Source organism: Anolis sagrei, chromosome 7 (genome assembly GCF_037176765.1).
Source record: "Anolis sagrei isolate rAnoSag1 chromosome 7, rAnoSag1.mat, whole genome shotgun sequence".
NCBI lineage: Eukaryota > Metazoa > Chordata > Lepidosauria > Squamata > Dactyloidae > Anolis > Anolis sagrei.
The window spans coordinates 17140738-17159664 of NC_090027.1; the positions used below are offsets into that span (position 1 = coordinate 17140738).

General features: G+C 42.1%; 1 protein-coding gene across 1 annotated transcript; it reads left to right on the top strand.

Moving 5' to 3' along the window:
• The first annotated feature begins 419 nt into the window (after nt 1-419).
• TMEM218 (transmembrane protein 218) lies at nt 420-15537 on the top strand. The gene is made up of 4 exons (XM_060787624.2): nt 420-497; nt 4892-5002; nt 6829-6931; nt 15180-15537. The coding sequence occupies exons 2-4, from the start codon at nt 4893-4895 to the stop codon at nt 15315-15317; spliced, it is 351 nt and encodes a 116-aa protein (XP_060643607.2). The 5' UTR covers nt 420-497; nt 4892; the 3' UTR covers nt 15318-15537.
• The last annotated feature ends 3390 nt before the right edge of the window (nt 15538-18927 follow it).

The window sequence follows — 18927 nt, forward strand, 5'->3', positions numbered from 1 at the left end:
TGGGATTCCTTCCCAGGTGATCTTCAGAGCTCTGGTCTACCATCTCAAATCTCCCTGCTTGAGCGACCAGCATGACAATGGGTGTTTTACTTCTTGAGCAACTCAGAGGACAGGAGAAGCTTCATTTCCTGTGTTTACAAGGAGAGAAAGAAAAACTGACGTCATCAAGTGAAACCTGTGATGGACAGAGTGCGAAGCCCCGCCCATTTGCCATGGCGGCCGGCCGGGCGCAGGGGATTGGTGGAGAGCCGCTTCCGAAGTGAACCAATCAGCGGGCGCCATTCCTGAGAGGCTCTCTTGTTGACCATGGCAACCGCCAATCCGACGTAGGGAACGAAATGAAAGGAAGACGCTCATTGGCTGTGTCGGAGTACTATAAATATAAGCCTCGCTCCGATTGGATAAAAGAGAGATTGATTTGGAGTTTTTGGCGAGAGGAGTAGGGTGGCGTCTCCGACGGGGTCGCTGCTCCCTTTCCCGTCTTCTTTCTCCCACAGGTACTTCCCTTGCTTTGCCATTCGCCTCCGCGTTATATTGGAAGCTTGAACAGCGCTTTTGCCTTGTAAAGCGGTTCAGATTTACACAGAACCCTGTGAGGTAGCTTGCGAGGCCTCTGCGCATGCGCAGACACTACCACATGGGAGGAAGGGCTCCTGTCTCTACAGTGGTTGTGCAGAGGAGTTGTAGTTTGACAAGGTCCTTGGTTTTCTGGAGCCTCACCAAAATACACATCCCAGGGTTCCATCGCATTGAGCCAGTGTTTCTCAACCTGGGGGTCGGGACCCCTGTGGGTGAACTATAAAGCCCAACAACTACAACTCCCAAATGGCAAGGTCTATTTTCTCCAAACTCTACCAGTGTTCACATTTGGGCATATTGAGTATTTGTGCCAAATTTGATCCAGATCCATCATTGCTTGAGTCCACAGTCTGGATATAGGTGAACTACAACTCCAAAAACTCAAGGTCAATGTCCACCAGACCTTCCCAATATTTTCTCTTAGTCATGGGAATTCTGTGTGCCATGTTTGATTCAGTTCCATCATTGATGGAGTTCAGAAGACTCTTTGATTTAGGGTGAACTAACTACAGGGATACCCGTGCCAGGCTTATCTTACCCCTGATAGACAAGCACCCAGGCCATTCAGGACAATTTTCTACCTCCCGGATACTTGCAGATATTAATTCAGCTACAACCTACAATGTCGCAAAGTTCTGTGCAGCAGCATACAAAATCCGCCAGGGAATAACTAGTTCCAAAGTCAACTGTGTGTCCAGTAATCTTCTTCCCTGAATCTACAATTTGGTGATGGATCTGGGCATTGTATGCTTTTACCCTGTTTCCCCTTCTGCTCCCTCACCCATATTGTGTTTTTAGTAGTTATATTTATATTTTTAATGTACCAAACATGCCAGGTTTGTATGGAAATGTGACACTATTTCCTGTGCTGGTCAATGACCGAAATAAATGTTTTGATTTGAGGGTGAACTATAAATCCCAGCAACTCCAGCATTACCAAATGACAAAATCAATCACCCCCAACCCCACCAGTATTCAAATTTTGGGCGTATCGGGTATTTGTGCCAAATTTGGTCCAGTGACTGAAAATACATCGTGCATATCAGATATTTACATTACAATTCATAACAATAGCAAAATTACAGTTATGAAGTAGCAACGAAAATATATTTATGGTTGGGGGTCACCATAACATGAGGACCTGTACTAAGGGGTCGCGGCATTAGGAAGGTTGAGAACCACTGATTGAGCCATGGCACTTAAAGTGGTGTCAAACCTCATTCATTATCCAGTGTAGAGCCAGACCTAGGCTCTTAGGCTGCTTAGAAAAAGTCTCCGAGTAGGATAGTCTTCCAAGATCAGTGTACTGGCGGTGGGTCCGCAGTGAGGGCATTGGTTTCCAGGTGGAAGGCAGTCCCCATCGGGGTTGGCCCTGGCCCTTGAATGCTCCAGCTGGAGGTCAGCTGTGACCAGCAGTGCTGTATTATTTATTTATTTATTTGGGGTTCTTTTACTCCTCCCTTCTCACCCTGAAGGGGACTCAGGGCGGCTTACAAAAGCGAGGCACAATTTGATGCCTGCATCATAAAAACAATCAAACACAAAATTACATCAATACACAGTTAACACCAATTATACATTATAACCATAAAATCAATAAAATCAATAAAAAACCAAATACAAACCCAGTTTCTCCTCTTACATGGTCAGCGTTCGCTACTCATAGATCTAGTTTTACGTTCCACTTCATCAATCCTGCTGGTCTTACTCGCCTGGTTGTCTGATTTAATTGCCGGAGTGCCCAAAGGCCTGGTCCCATAACCAAGTCTTCACCCTTCTCCTAAAGGCGAGGAGGGATGATGATGCCCTGATTTCCCCCGGGAGTGAGTTCCACAGGTGAGGGGCCACCACTGAGAAAGCCCTGCTCCTCATCCCCACCAGCCTCACTTGTGACAGTGGTGGGGTCGATAGCAGGGCCTCCCCAGATGATCTCAGACTCCGAGGTGGGACGTAGAGGGAGATACGTTCGGACAGATACACTGGATAATGTAAGAGAGAAACGTGCCAAGAGGAAAGAGAGAAACGTGCCAAAAGGAAGGCGTGTCAAGCCAACTACGACCAGGACCGCCTTCCTCTTGGCACGTTTCTCTCTTTCGCCCTCCATTCGTGCCTCTTCAAATTCTACAGCATTGCAAGTCACAGCTGACCTCCAGCTGGAATGCTCAAAGGCCAGGGCTTCCCAGTTCTCAGTGTCTATGTCAGAGTTTTTAAGGTTGGTTTTGAGCCCGTCTTTAAATCTCTTTTCCTGCCCACCAACATTCCGTTTTCCGTTCTTGAGTTCGGAGTAGAGCAACTGCTTTTGGAGACGGTGGTTGGACATCCAGACACCGTGGCTGGTCCAGCGGAGTTGATGGCAGAGGACCATCACTTCAATGCTGGTGGTCTTTGCTTCTTCCAGCACACTGACATTTGTCCACCTGTCTTTCCAAGAGATTTGCAGGATTTTTCGGAGGCAACGCTGATGGAATCATTCCAGGAGTTGCATGTGACGTCTGTAGACAGTCCACGTCTCACAGGCGTATAGCAGGGTTGGGAGGACAATCTATATAAATAAAAATGTAATGTTTGTTTGTGGGATTAACATAACTGGATGAGTTGACACCAAATTTGGACACAATACACCTATCAGGCCAACGAGTGACCATCACTCATAAAAACACTGAAAAACACAGCAGAAGGGACTTAAAAAGCCAAAAAAAACCCCCACAAAAATTACAACGCATGCGCAAACCACATATGTACACAAACACACATATACACAGACTGGGCCACAGCAACGTGTGGCAGGGAACGGCTAGTAGCTTTATAAACAAGCACCTTGGTCTGCCTACAAACACTCTTTGCTTCATTCGGAAAAAAGCTGCACTTGCAAAGCTCAGGCGGTGTTGTATTTCAGCGTCAATGTTGACTTTGTGGAGAGGTGGCTGCCAAGGGATAAACAAAAAAGTGTTCGAAAAGGTAAGCAGACCTTCACAGAGGTGGGGGAAAGTGGCAAGCCTTCTGTCTGGAAGATGACACCTTTCTTGTTTTACAAAGAGGGAATTCATAACATCATGATGAAGACTCCTCGGAGGGGGTTTCCTAAGTTCTGATGTGATCATTTCTCATCTTGCTCATTGCAAAGCACATCATGAATGTGTGAGGAGGCTTCAGGGCTTTGCAGAATGACAAGGCCTGGGAACCTTGGGCACTTTGGAGGGAAGAAGGAAATGCTGAAGAAGAACATGCATTCCTCTTCTTCGGCTTCTCCTCCTTCTATAGCCTCCCCTTTCTGCATCTTTTGCTTTTGCTTCTCTTTCTGCATCCTTCTACTGCATCCTTCTCCTGTATTCTTCCCTTTCTGCATCTCCTCTTTCTACATCCTTCTCTATCTCTTTTTGAATCCTACTGCATCCTTCTCTATCTCTTTCTGAACCCTTCTGCATCCTTTTCCTTCTGCATCCTTCTTTATCTCTTTCTGAATACTTCTGCATCCTTCTCTATCTCCTTCTGAATCCTTCTGCATTCTTTTGCTTCTGCATCCTTCTCTATCTCTTTATGAATCCTTCTCTATCTGTATCCTCTCAGTCCCGTCTTGCGTCCTTCTCCATCTCTTTCTGCATACTTCTCTTTCTGCACTCTTCTCTATCTCTTTCTGCATCCTTCTCTTTCTGCATTCTCCTCCATCTCTTTCTGCATCTTTCTTCTGCATCCTTCTCCTGCGTCCTTCTTCTGCATCATTCTCAATCTCTTTCTTCACCCTTCTCCATCTCTTTCTTTAACTTTCTTAAGCTTCCTTCTCTTTCTACATCCATATTTCTGCATCTTGTCTTTCTGCATCCTTTTCCTTCTGCATCCTCCTCCTGCATCCTTCTGCTTCTTCTTCATCTTCTTTCTGCATCCTTTCCTTCTACATCATTCTCTTTTTGCATCCTTCGCTTTCTGCATCCTTCTTTTACATCCTTCTTCATCCTTCTCCGTTTGTATCCTTCTCCATCTTTTTCTGCGTCCTTCTCTTCCTGCATCGCAATGTATTTGTGTAGATGTCCCTGATAGAATCAATGAAGTGACCACAAACTGTTTTAGCTCTGTTTATTTTGTGTTATGGTTTATATTTAAGTGCAGTAGATATGAAAACACGCCACCTTCCATTACTAATTGTTCCTGGGGCTGCTGTATATTCATCCATTAAAAATACTGCGCCTTTCCCTGAATAGGAGGTCCTATTGAAAATGATTTTCAACAATGAGCTATCGGAACTCCACTGACATCAAAACTTCAGCTTTGATTGGGAGAGTTTTGAGGGGGTTTAATGATCTCTCTTGCCTTCCAGGATGCCTGGCACAGTGCTTGGCGTTGGGCCAGGAGTATTCATTTTAGCACTGCTCTGGGTACTGACCTTGCTGCTGTGCGTGGTGTTATCCAGAGCTTCTGGACTCGCTAGGTAAGGTGATTTCTCCTGCTGGGAAAGTAATTGGAGGGGAAACTGCTAACCATGTGAATCTCAGGCATGCATTAAGAGGAAACTCTTGCTGCTAAGAGCAACCCAAGTAAGGAACCATTGCCTAGAGGGAGGCTAGGGTCTCTCCCATTGCAGATCATCATGTAGAGGCTGGATAGTCATCTACTGGGGCTGATCTAGTTCTGAATGTTTGCACTGCTCATGAATTGGAATTAGATGGCCTACAAGGCTTTCTCCACCCAACTATGATTCTATCCCTTATAGATTTAAGTGTGGCTGGGTTCTATAAGTAATCCACTAAATTAATTTCATTTCCTCAGTGGCACTTCTTACAAGAGACTCTTGAGTTGAGTTTTAGTAGCAAGCAAAACCAGATTGGAATAATTCTTATCTTTTTTGAATATATTTTACAGCAGGCATTTTATTGTAGAGCGTCTATTTTTAGAAATGAGGATGTCATTAATGCATCTTGCTAAATGAAAGCCGCATTGCTTAATCAATGAATCAGATTAATTCTAGCAGTTTTTATTAGGGATGTTTTTATCTGTATAGATGATGCTCCAATTACACAGAAACATTTTACAAAAAAGCAAGTACAGTCAGCCCTCCCCATGTGCTTTTCAGTTTTCTGGATTTGATTAACATATTCTTTCTAGAAAACTCATTGTCCTCTAGCACAACTATATGGTTGACTTCCACTGGCAGAGGCTGACCATAAAGTTATGCTTGAGAACCGAGAGATTCCTAGAGATGTGTTCTCTCAGGTCTTTTCCTCCTCTTTTCCCAATGGCTGCTATGTGTTTGCAAGGCTCATGGTCGTGTTCATTTAAGTTGGTTTATAATTTACTGAGTTGTTCTTGATTTGTTTATTGATTTGTTTATGTACTACTATCGGCATTGAATGTTTGCTATTGTGTATTTTGTTGTGAGGCGCCCTGAGTCTCTTCGGGGAGATAGGGTGGGCTATAAATAAAGTTTCATTCATTTCAGGTTAAAAAAAGTTAAAAAAATAAAGCCTTAGTTTCTTCCTCCCAAGAGGGACTGGATAAATAGTAAAACAGTGCCTCTATGTCCAGTCCTAGAAAGGTGGCCTAGAGAGGGTATATCAAAGCCACAGAATGTTCCTGAGGAACCAATAAGGACACATTCTTCATTCAGCTCCAAACATTTGTGTTCTGCCAAAGCATTAAAATGGCTCCATTGCATAACCAGGCCTGAAGCCATCTTGAGATAATTCATTTTACCTTGGAACATCTGCCTATGTTCACTTTCTGGATCATGAAACCTGGTGATTTTATTCATGTTATAATAATAATATACTTTATTTATATTCTGCTCCCCGAGAGGACTCAGAGCAGATTACAGGTACATATATGGCAAACATTCCATGCCGTTATACAATTGACAAAGAAAGACAGTACAGAAACAAAGGCAAGGCTTCTGTCTTTTCATCTCCGACATCTGACTGTGCTCAACTCAGACATGGGGAGGTACTGTTGTTTTATTTTCCACGCCGAGGTGCGTGTCATCAATGGGTGCCTTTCCTGTTCGGATTTTTGCTGGCATGTTTTTCAGGGTGCCTTTCACCTCCCGTCCAAAGCGGTACCTATTTATCTACTTACATTGTTGTTTCTGAACTGCTAGGTGAGCAGAAGCTGGGCTGGTGGCAGTAGCTCACCCTGACCCGGATCTTCTATAACTTGGCGGTTTCACCCATTGTGCCAGCCTGGCCCATCAAAAGTTATTTGAAGAAAGTGTGACTTCAGTCATTAGTGATTACTGTGTTCTTCTCTGTCACACCCATCCAGGTTTTCTGTCATTTTGGTTTTCTTTGCTGCTGTGATAATCACGTTGGCTCTGTTGCTTTTTCCTCGTGCCAGTGAGCTGCCAACCCCAGCTACAGAAATTAAGGTAAAGGTGTTCCATTTCCCTGGCTCCCTCTGTTCATAGTTCTGCTTCCTGAGCATTTTAAATCTAGGTTGCATTGTTAACTGACACCGCTATATTGCTCAAGTGGTCAGACTTTTTACCCAGAAGAGTGTTGCATAAAATACATCACTATAAGTGGTCAACTAATTGCCCATTTCCCATGTTAAGGCAAGTGCTTACCAGAGTTCATTTGTAGTTGCATGAAGGGTTGCGGTTTGAGAAAGAGGAGAGTCAGTTATTCTCCCTCCAAAAGTGGATACAAACCTAAGGCTGATTCCATAGTTTTAAAATAATTCGGCTTTACCTCAGAAAACCAGTTTTTCTGAAAACCAGTTTTTAACTGTGAACACACAGTTCTCCAGTTTTGAAATGAAATAATAATAATAACAACAGCAACCTCATCATATGTTTTATAACGATGTTGACAAGCTGGAGACTAGTATGTGGAACAATGACTTCAAGCTACAGGAAAGGAGATTCCACCTGAACATTACGAAGAACTTCCTAACTGTGAGAGCTGTTCAGCAGTGGAACTCTCTGCCCCGGAGTGTGGTGGAGGCTCCTTGTTTGGAGGTTTTAAACAGAGGCTGGATGGCCATCTTTCGGGGGTGCTTTGAATGCAATATTCCTGCTTCTTGGCAGGGGGTTGGACTGGATGACCCATGAGGTCTCTTCCAACTCTTTGATTCTATGATTCTATGATTCGGGTTTTAAACAGAGGCTTAAAGCAGTGGAACTCTCTGCCCCGGAGTGTGGTGGAGGCTCCTTCTTTGGAGGTTTTAAACAGAGGCTGGATGGCCATCTTTCGGGGGTGCTTTGAATGCGATTTTCCTGCTTCTTGGCAGGGGTTGGACTGGATGGCCCACAAGGCCTCTTCCAACTCTATGATTCTATAATGTTTACATGTATAATGTTTCAATGGTTTTAATTCATATTTATATGTCTATTGATTTTTAGTTAATCATGTTATGTATTGCTTTTTGTATGTACATTATGGCACTGAATTTTGTCAAACTGTAAGCCACTCTGAGTCCCTCTTGGGGTAAGATAGAGCGAGATAGAAGTATCTATATAAATAAAAATGTAATGTTCATTTGTGGGATTAACAAAACTCAAAAACCACTGGACAAATTGACACCAAATTTAGACACAAGACACAACCCAATGTATGTCCTTCACTCAAAAAAAATATCATTTTGTCATTTGGAAGTTGTAGCTGCTGGGGTTTATAGTTCACCTACAATCAAAGAGCATTCTGAACCCCACCAATGATGGAATTGAACCAAACTTGGCACACAGTTCTCCCATGACCAACAGAAAATACTGGAAGGGTTTGGTGGGCAGTGCCCTTTGGTTTTGTAGTTGTAGTTCACCTACATCCAGAGATCACTGAGGACTCAAACAATGATGGATCTGGACCAAATTCTACACGAATACTCAATATCCCCAAATATTAACACTGGTGGAGTTTTGGGGAAATAGAATCTTGACATTTGGGAGTTGTAGTTGCTGGGATTTATAGTTCACCTACAATCACAGAGCATTCTGAACCCCACCAATGACAGAATTGGGCCAAACCTCCCACACAGAACCCCCATGTGGGCCACAGCAACGTGTGGCAGGGGACGGCTAGTAGTAAATAAACCCACCTATCTTCAGTTCAAGAAGGGGTACAACATTGTTAAAACAAGATACAAAAAACTATTTAAAACATACAACAAGATACACAGAGTTAAACTACATCTGTGCCAGACACATGGGGGGAAAAAAACAAAATATATAAAGAGTTTGAACTGGAAAGAGCCTTGAAAGGAATGTTAAATTTTCCCACTGATGTCACTATACTAAGTACCATAAAGCAGTCTTCTGAGGGGGAAATGCTTTTACACTGAGGTTTGTTTGCAAAGTGAATTTGCTTCCCCACAAAGTCATTCATTAGGGAAATGATTTTTCCATGAGAAGATACACAAAAATGTACACTTTTCTTGTAGGTAGACACATAAACATCCAAGTCTTCAGCTGGTAATTTTGTTGCATGCTCATAGGGAACTTTGTATTCTTAAAAAATATATTTTTATTAACTACAGTATAATACAAAACATACTTAACTGATACTAAAAAAAAAAAATTTAACAACACCACAAAGCAGAGTGAGACATAAATAAGCAAAAAATAAAATAAAATCAGAAAACATTAATAAATAGTGATATTTAACACAAACTTAACCCCTCACATTGTCTTCCTCAGTCATCATCATCACACGTGTTTGAGACTGTGATGTCCGACTTTATGGTGTTGTTTTTAATTGCCCAAGATCCAGTAACATGAGGTTTAGTCAGTTAAGAAAAATGCTATGTGAATGTCTGGCAGTAAAGATGTGAATTTTAATTGCAATGATCACATCCTTGATCCCGGGAGCTTTTTTCCCTTTCTCTCTTGGTGCTGACACTTGGCTGCTTATTAAAAGTGCTTCATTTTCTCCCACCCCATGCCCTTTCTCCAGGGGCAACGGTAATCCTTCCCCTTTCCCCCAAAACACCCCTGCAGCTGCTGTCTCCAGCAGATTTCCCTGATAATCACACGTTCCTCCTCAAGGCCTTTTCCCTGCTGCTAGATTTAACCCTCCAAAATCATCTGAATTTTCATTACCTGCAGTCTGATTTCCTCAGAAATCTACTTCAGAGGAAATTCTTCTTCTTCCCAGAGATTCCCCACTCCTAATTATTTAAACTCCCCATTCATTTCAAAGCCTCCCCCCTTTTTCCTCTCCTCAACACTGGGGATGTTTAGAGCCTTCTAATATTAGGCCCCTTCCTGGCTGCATTCCTCCATGCAAGGCCCTGCTGTCAGCACATTCAACAGCAAAGGAAGTTGTCTTGGCCGCTTACGGCAGCTGTACCTCGCTTTGAAAGAACTGTCTTGTCTTTTAGTTTCTAGGACAAATAATGTGCCTTTGCTGCACGCGATGTATTTTACTCACAATATTTATTGGTATTTGTTTATTTATTTATTTGCAACATTTATATGCCACCCTTCTCACCCCGAAGGGGACTCAGAGCAGCTTACTATATATATATATATATATATATATATATATATATATATATAAGGGCTGGGCAGTTTCGTTTCGTTAATTCGTAATTCGTTAATAATTCGTTAATTTTTTTAATTACAAAACGATAACGAACCATTCTGGAGCAATTTTTTAAAAAAACGAATTTTTAAACACGTTTTGTAAATGCTTCGTATTTCATTATTGTATTCGTTTCGTTATTGTTCTGAGGTCGTTTCGTTATTATTTCCGCATGTCTGGGGCAAGTTTTTTGTTTAATTAGTGAAAAAAAATTATAATATCACACCAACAGTCAACAACAGAGGGAGAGGGAAGCTTCAGAAGTTTTTGGAGGTTTTTTAGCGTATTTCGCGGTCGCGTCCGCCATTAACGAATCGATTCGTTATTGTTTCGGAAATCGATTCGTTAATGTTTTGTAATTTTTTTCACATTTACGAAATTTCGTAAATATCGAACTTTTTAAAAGGAAAATTTTGTAATTATTTTAAATAACGAAACGCAAAAACCCCCAAAAAACGAATCGATTTTAGAAACAAATTTTTCCGTTGTTACCCAGGCCTAATATATATATATATATATATATATATATATATATACATACATACATACATACATACACACACATACACACACACACACACACACAAGGGGTATTTTTAAAGTAAGATCCATTTGAACATAAGTACACAAGGAAAGTTTATTTCAAAAAAGTAAATTTATTTTCAGAAAGTACATACTTCACTCTATTTTTCAACCACTTATCATACCTCTGAACCAATTTTAAAATACCCTCTTCATAAAAACTTGCCACCTGCTCCGATAACCAAATTGTCTGTAATCAAAGAAGGGCGACCGAATCGGTCCTCATCATGGACGTTGTCACGGCCATCTTTGAATTGTCGTACCCACTTACGCACTTTGCTTTCACTCATAACAGTATCACCGTGCACTTCACAAATCTGTTGATGAATTTCTGTAGCAGGCAGGTTCCTTGCTGACAAAAACCGTATCACTGAGCGAACCTCACATGCGGCGGGTGAGTTGATAGTCTTAAACATTTTTAAAGCACAGAACAGAACCGTACAGGTTAGCTACAGAGCGGAAACTGAGCACAGTTGTTCCCGAGGCATGCCGGCACACGACGCACACGCTCGTTGCGGTATGCGTGCGAACTACTAGTGTCTACAACAAAACGGACCTTACTTAAAAAATACCCCTTGTATACACACACACACACACGTACAATACATTATACTATTAGCCCAATACAATATCAGCGCCATACATCACTATATTGTACTATACAATTATATTGTAATATTATTAGTAATATTACATGTAATATAAAATATATAATTATAATATATTATTAGTATTAGTATTATACTGTATTACATTATAATATTATAAACATATGTATATACAATATATTATATTATATATTAGTATAGCATAGGAGACAAAACATTTTGTCTTGCTTTCCAAGGCAAAGCTTGCTCGAGGTGAGTGATAGAGTAAGAATCATAAGCAATAAATTATAGCTGAAATAAAACATATAAAATAGTCAAATTTTTTTTAAAAAAATCTTCATTTTGTGCTATCAGATACCTTCACTAGTCTAAAATCAGAACATTGACACCAGCAGTATCAATATCCTATAGCCCAGGCATGGACAAACTTTGGCCAACCAGATGTTTTGGAATTCAACTCCCAAAATTCTAATAGCCTACCAGCTGTGAGGAATTGTGGGAGTTGAAGTCCAAAACACCTGGGGAGCCAAAGTTTGTCTGCTACAGCTCATACTCCTGTATCTCTAAAATATCCCCTTCCCCATTCCTTTCTATCCTGCCTATGTATCCCTTTTGGATTTACTTTGATCAATGTTGCAGAATCTGTTTGAGAAACTACATGGAAGCAGGACCAAAAGGCAGAGAGAAAGAGACCTGTGCAACAAAAAGGGTTCATTGTGAGGATTTTGAGGACTAACCTCAGCAGCAGTCCAGCACAATATGGTATCAATAATACATGCCCTGTGCTTTCAGCACCCAAAGACTGCTAATTGGCTAATTAAAAAGAGAAGCGTGTCGAACGAGAAAACATGGCACCCACAGGAGAGTTGTTCTGTAGCAAATGCAAGGTCAAGCTTGTGCTAATGCTGTTTCATGAAGCTTTAAGCTGAGTGTCTTGAAGAGTCCCAGGAGCTAGGAAGATAGTTTTGGAATCCATGTCTTATTGATTGAATGGGAAGAGCAGATTGCATGTCTCACAACTATATTCTTTTTGTTGTTGCTATCATAACTATTCAGAGCCATAGAGATTCCAGATTTTAACCTCACAGGGCCATCCAGTCCAACCCCTTGACAAGAAGCAGAAAAATTGCATTCAAAGCACCCCCGGCAGATGGCCATCCAGCCTCTGTTTAAAACAGTGGTTCTCAACCATCCTAATGCTGCGACCCCTTAGTACAGTTCCTCATGTTGTGGTGACCCCCAACCATAACATTATTTTCATTGCTCCTTCCATAACTGTAACTTTGCTACTGTTATGAATTGTAATGTAAATGTCCAATATGCAGGATGTATTTTCATTCACTGGACCAAATTTGGCACAAATGCCCAATACACCCAAATTTGATTACTGGTGGGCTTGGGGGGTTGATTTTGTCATTTGGGAATGTTGGAGTTGCTGGGATTTATAGTTCAACTAAAATAAAAGAGCATTCTGAACTCAACCAATGATGGAATTGAACCAGACTTGGCACACCGAATTCCCATGACCAAGAGAAAATACTGGGAGGGTTTGGTGGGCATTGACCTTGAGTTTTGGAGTTGTAATTCACTTACATCCAGAGCACTGTGGACTCAAATAATGATGGATCTGGACCAAACTTGGCACAAATACCCAATGTGGCCAAATTTGCACACTGGAAGAGCATGGGGAAAATAGGCCTTCACATTTGGGAGGTGTCGTTGCTAGGATTTATAGTTCACCCACAATGAAATAACATTCTGAACCCTACCAACGATAGAATTGGGCCAAACTTCCTACACAGAACCCCCATGACCAACAGAAAATACTTTGTTTTCTGATGGTCTTTGGCGACCCCTCTGACATCCCGTTGCGACCCCAACTGGTGTCCCAACCCCCAGGTTGAGAAACGCTGTTTTAAAAGCCTCCAAAGAAGGAGCCTCTACAACGCTCTGGGGCAGAGAGTTCCACTGCTGAACAGTTTCCACAGCCAGGGAGTTCTTTCTAATGTTCAGATGGAATCTCCTTTCCTGCAGTTTGAGGCCATTTCTCCTCATCATAGTTTCCAGGGCATCAGAAAACAAGCTTGCTCCCTCCTCCGTATGACTTTCCTTCACATGCATCCCTACATATCTTTGGTAGTTCAGTGATGGCTGTGCAGACAGAGTAGTTACAGGGCAGGGCAGCCAACATGCATCCATCCAATATGCATACCAGACCCAAGGCTTTTGTAAAAGTCAAGCCATTATAAGCATGACAGGAAACTTCCAAGAGTTTGGTATATATATATATATATATATATATATATATATATATCTTCCAAGAATGAAATATACTGTTGTGGGCGAGTAAAATTTATTTAATTTGGCAAGGCATCCTCTTGACAGAGCCTAAAGTTTTGCCATGTTCACCACAGCCTTGGTGACAAGCAGATGCATTGTCAAATTATGTCTTTTAATGGTTGTTGTGAAAAGCCATCTGTTGGGAGTGCTTGGATTTTGTGTTCCTGCATGGCAGGAGCTGCACTGGATGGCCCTTAGGGTCTCTTCCAACTCTATGATTCTAAGTCAGGTTTTCTCAACCTGGGGATAGGGACTCCTGGGGAGGGTTGTGAGTGGGGTGTCAGTGGGGTCACCAGAGACCATCAGAAAACACAGGACTTTCTGTTGGTCATGGGGGTTCTGTGTGGGAAGTTTGGCCCAATTCTATTCTTGGTGGGATTCAGAATGTTCTTTGTTTCTAGTGAACTATAAATCACAGCAACTACACCTCCCAAATGTCAAGGTCTGTTTCCCCCAAAATCCACCAGTGTTCACATTTGGGCATATTGAGTATTCATGCCAAGTTTGGTCTAGATCAGTGGTTCTCAACCTGGGGGTCGGGACCCCTGAGCGGGTCACGAGGAGGTGTCAAAGGGGTCACCAAAGACCATCAGAAAACACAGTACTTTCTGTTGGTCATGGGGGTTGTGTGTGGAATTTTTGGGCCAATGCTATCGTTGGTGAGGTTCAGAATGCTCTTTGATTGTGGGTGAACTATAAATCCCAGCAACTACAACTACCAAATGTCAAGGTCTATTTCCCCCAATCTCCACCAGTGTTCACATTTGGGCATATTGAGTATTCATGCTAAGTTTGGTCCAGATCTATCATTGTTCGAGTCCACGGTGCTCTCTGGGTGTAGGTGAACTACAACTCCAAAACTCAAGGTCAGTGCCCACCAAACCCTTCCAGTCTTTTCTGTTGGTCATGGGAGTTCTGTGTGCCAGGTTTGGTTCAATTCCATCGTTGGAGGAGTTCAGAATGCTCTTTGATTGTAGGTGAATCCTAATATATCCCAGCAACTACAACTCCCAAATGATAAAATCTATCTCCCTCAACCCCACCAGTATTTAAATTTGGGTGTATTGGGTATTTGTGCCAAATTTGGTCCAGTGCATGAAAATACATCCTGCATATCAGATATTTACATTAGAATTTATAACATGAGCAAAATTACAGTTCTGAAGTAGCAACAAAAATGTTATGGCTGGGGGTCACCACAACATGAGGAACTGTATTAAGGGGTCACAGCATTAGGAAGGTTGAGAAGCTCTGGTCTAGATCCATCATTATTTGAGTCCACAGTGCTCTCTGGATGTAGGTGAACTACAGCTCCAAAACTCAAACCCTTACAGTATGGTTGGGGGTCACCAAAACATGAGGAACTGTAGTGAAGGCATTAGGAAGTTTGAAAAGTTTGGCAGTGGCACCTGGAAGTGGTCCTCTGCCAATGGTTTCAGTGGGTGGAGTGTGGGTGATATGAAAATAAGCGTCACTTCGGGTCTTTTGGAATTGTTTGCTTGTTAAGACTGGCATTATGGAGATACCCTACTGTGTGAGTAATCTGCAAACTTTATCTTTTGTTCAGATTGTAGACACGTTCTTCCTTGGCCGTTTCGTCCTACTCGCCATCCTGAGTATGATTTTCCTTGGATGTCTGTTCTTAGTTTTGATCCACCACGTCTTGCAACCTGTCTATGCCAAACCCATGAGAGCCATTTCATGAGACGGTGAACAGTCCCCCAAACAACTTTGCGATGCTCTGGCCTTGGAAACAGACTTTTTTTTTGTAACAAATGGGACAAGATTATCTGTGGCCCAATCAAATTTGCTACTATTTTAAAAACCTTTTTATAATTGGGTCATTTGTACTTGTTATGTGATATCCTGATTTTTGCAGGATACAACACGTTGCTAAATCGGCTTAATAAAATATGGGAATATGGGTTCTAAGACTGCTTTTCCCATTGTATTTCCACTGAATTCATCCTCCCTGGAAAACTGTTTTCTACAAAGATACATTTGCTCAGGTAAAGTGTATTGATACCATGTCAGTGTAACAGTTGGTAGTTATGATTTCCCCTTTTGCTGTAGCAGTTTATTCAGTAAATTCAAAAGTTTTCAAAATTACTAATTTGATGCTGGCCAGCCTCTGTTTTCCTCTTTGCTTTCTACAGAGAAACCTAACATGTGCAGTTTGTTGTAGTACCTTCTGTATTTAGTAGATTTAATTTAATGGATCCCAGAGGGCTTGTTTGTTGTCTCCTGCTCCTTCCTGACACAGGTGAGGGATGCTAATGAGTCCCTCTGAGAAGTCACTTGGCTGGGTTTTTCTAAGAGGACAAAACAGTAACAGAGATCATTTTTCTTAGTCACCAAAATATTGTCCGCTTTTTAAAAGTGTTGAGGGAGTGTTCATTCTGGAATGAACCTCACTTAGCCTCTCTTTCTTCCATGAGTCACTCCCATATCTGCATGCACACACTTGGAAGAATGTAAAGTCTTAACTATGTGAGATACAACTTTAATCTGTGTATGTATGTGTATATACACATGCATTCTTATGAAGACTAAAGTTCAGGGTTGGATGCTCAATTTAACAGGACTGTCATGAATCGCATTAGCATGCATTGCAAGCCTGGCATTTTGTCTGAGCCCTGCCACATGCACCATGGAGGACCTTCTTGCAGCAACACCAGAAGCACTCCAAGTGGCCAGATACTGATCAAAGGACATTTAACCAACTACCAAACCCACACATTTCATATTTTCTCTGTTTGTTTGCTTTGTTCTGTTAGAAATGTAATATAACTGACTGGCTGCCCTGACACGAGAAATAAATAAATAAACTAGGTCTTTGAGGGTGATTGTATGGTAACTTCTCATAGAAGCAGTAAAATACAATAGAATTTCCTGGAGAATGTAGAAAATTAGAGTGGTCATATATTGTTTGATGCAGGTTGATTGGCAATCAAAACCATCATACTGTATATGGTGAAACAGTGGGTGCTGTGTTGCTGTGAGTTTTCCAGGATGTATGGCCAAGTTCTCCTGACGTTTTGCCCACATCTTTGACAGGCATTCTCAGTGGTTGTGAGGTCTGTTGGAAACTAGGCAAGTGGGGTTTATATATATCTGTGGAATGTCTAGGGTGTGAGAAAGGAGTCTTGTTTGTTTGAGGCAAGTGTGAATGCTGCAATTGGGTACGTGTTCTGCATGTACAAGGGCCATGCTTTAAATGATGTGGATGTTTATACATTATATCATATGGGGTGGGAATGAAAGGAGTTTATATAAGTAGTATGAGAACTTCCTATGTTCCTAAATGTTTGTTGTTGTTCATTCGTTCAGTCGTCTCCGACTCTTCGTGACCTCATGGACCAGCCTACGCCAGAGCTCCCTGTCGGCCGTTACCACCCCCAGCTCCCTCAAGGTCAGTCCAGTCACTTCAAGGATGCCATCCATCCATCTTGCCCTTGGTCGGCCCCTCTTCCTTTTGCCTTCCACTTTCCCCAGCATAATTGTCTTCTCTAGGCTTTCCTGTCTCCTCATGATGTGGCCAAAGTACTTCAACTTTGTCTCTAGTATCTTTCCCTCCAGTGAGCAGTCGGGCTTTATTTCCTGGAGGATGGACTGGTTGGATCTTCTCGCAGTCCAAGGCACTCTCAGCACTTTCCTCCAACACCACAGCTAAATGTACAGCATTGTATATAGTTTGTTGCTTTTGATTGTCACAAAGAAGTAATAAATTATGAAGAATATCAAAACATGTATAACTCCTGATCTCTTTATTACTTCCTGATAACATCCTGTGGAAGCTTCCTGGCAGCACATGGGGTGCAGAACCAAAATTAATAAGAACATCAGCCCTGGCCTTGTCTTATTCAATTGCTGAGTATGCCTGCCCTGTTTGGCAGAAGTCTGCCCACGCAAAGCAGGTGAATATAACAAAACATGCAGAATAATCACGGGATGTCTTAAACCTGCACCTGTTGATAAACTCTACAGGCTAGCTGGCATCCCCCCCCCCCCCGATGTGCGACGGGAAGTTACTGCTAACTATGAGAGAAAGAAGGTTGAACACTGTGAAAGCCACTCATTGCATGGCTTTCAGCCTCCTCCCAGTAAGACTCAAATCAAGGAATAGCTTCATGAGAACCACAATTCGTCTTAACGTTCCTCTAGCAACAGCAAGAGTATCTCTCTGGGCAGCTAAACCAGGAAATCCCAATTGGATGCCCACACCCGCACCCCATGAGGGTCTGCTTCAAGGGGCAAACCAAGAATTGGCAGATTTCCTGAACAGACTCAGAAGTGGAGTGGGCAGATCAAAAGACAACCTGGCAAAATGGCACTACCTAAAAGAGTCCTCTGCCTTGTGCGACTGTGGAGGAGAACAGACAACTCCACATCTGTATACTTGTCCACAATGTCCTGCCTCATGTACAGAGGAAGAATCATAGAATCATAGAGCTGGAAGAGACCTCATGGGCCATCCAGTCCAACCGCCTGCCAAGAAGCAGGAATATTGCATTCAAAGCACCCCTGACAGATGGCCATCCAGCCTCTGTATAAAAGCTTCCAAAGAAGGAACCTCCACCACACTCCAGGGCAGAGAGTTCCACTGCTGAACGGCTCTCACAGTCAAGAAGTTCTTCCTCATGTTCAGATGGAATCTCCTTTCTTGTAGATAGATAGATACGTTTTATTGATTGGCCTATTGGCCGTATCAAAACATTTAACACATAACACCTTTAACACATAACACATTTAACACATAGTCATACAACATACAACGGTCGTTATAAGAGAAGTTAAAATAAAAGAGGTTAAACTAAACAAACTATTGGCAGATCCCGTTCAGGTCAAATATCTGTGTCACCTCCACAGTTTACCCCAATTGATTCTAAATGTGCAATTCTCAGCTGTGTTGCTTTGAATAGAAAAAGGGCTGTTTTGTGTGTTATTTTGGGATTCTGGCCGGCCAACAAAAATGAAGTTTTAATATTTGGATCCCAGTGTGTTTTGTGAATAATGTATGGTCCAAGGCAATGGCCTCTCTCTTTCTTATACAGCTCACAGTTGAACAGAACGTGTGATATCCTCCACCTCTGATGCTCCGCAAATACAAACTCAGTCGTTGTATGGGACCTGATTAAACCTTCCGTGCTTGACCATTGAATCCAGCTGCTCAAAATGAGCTCTGGTAAATACCCTCCTGAGGTGTTTTGGCATATCTGTTTTTAGGTATCGAGCTGTTTGGAAGGTGTGTTTAAAGCGGCTTAACCATTTCAATGAGCCAGCTTTGCTGAGAGTAGCAATGTCTTTTTGGCCTT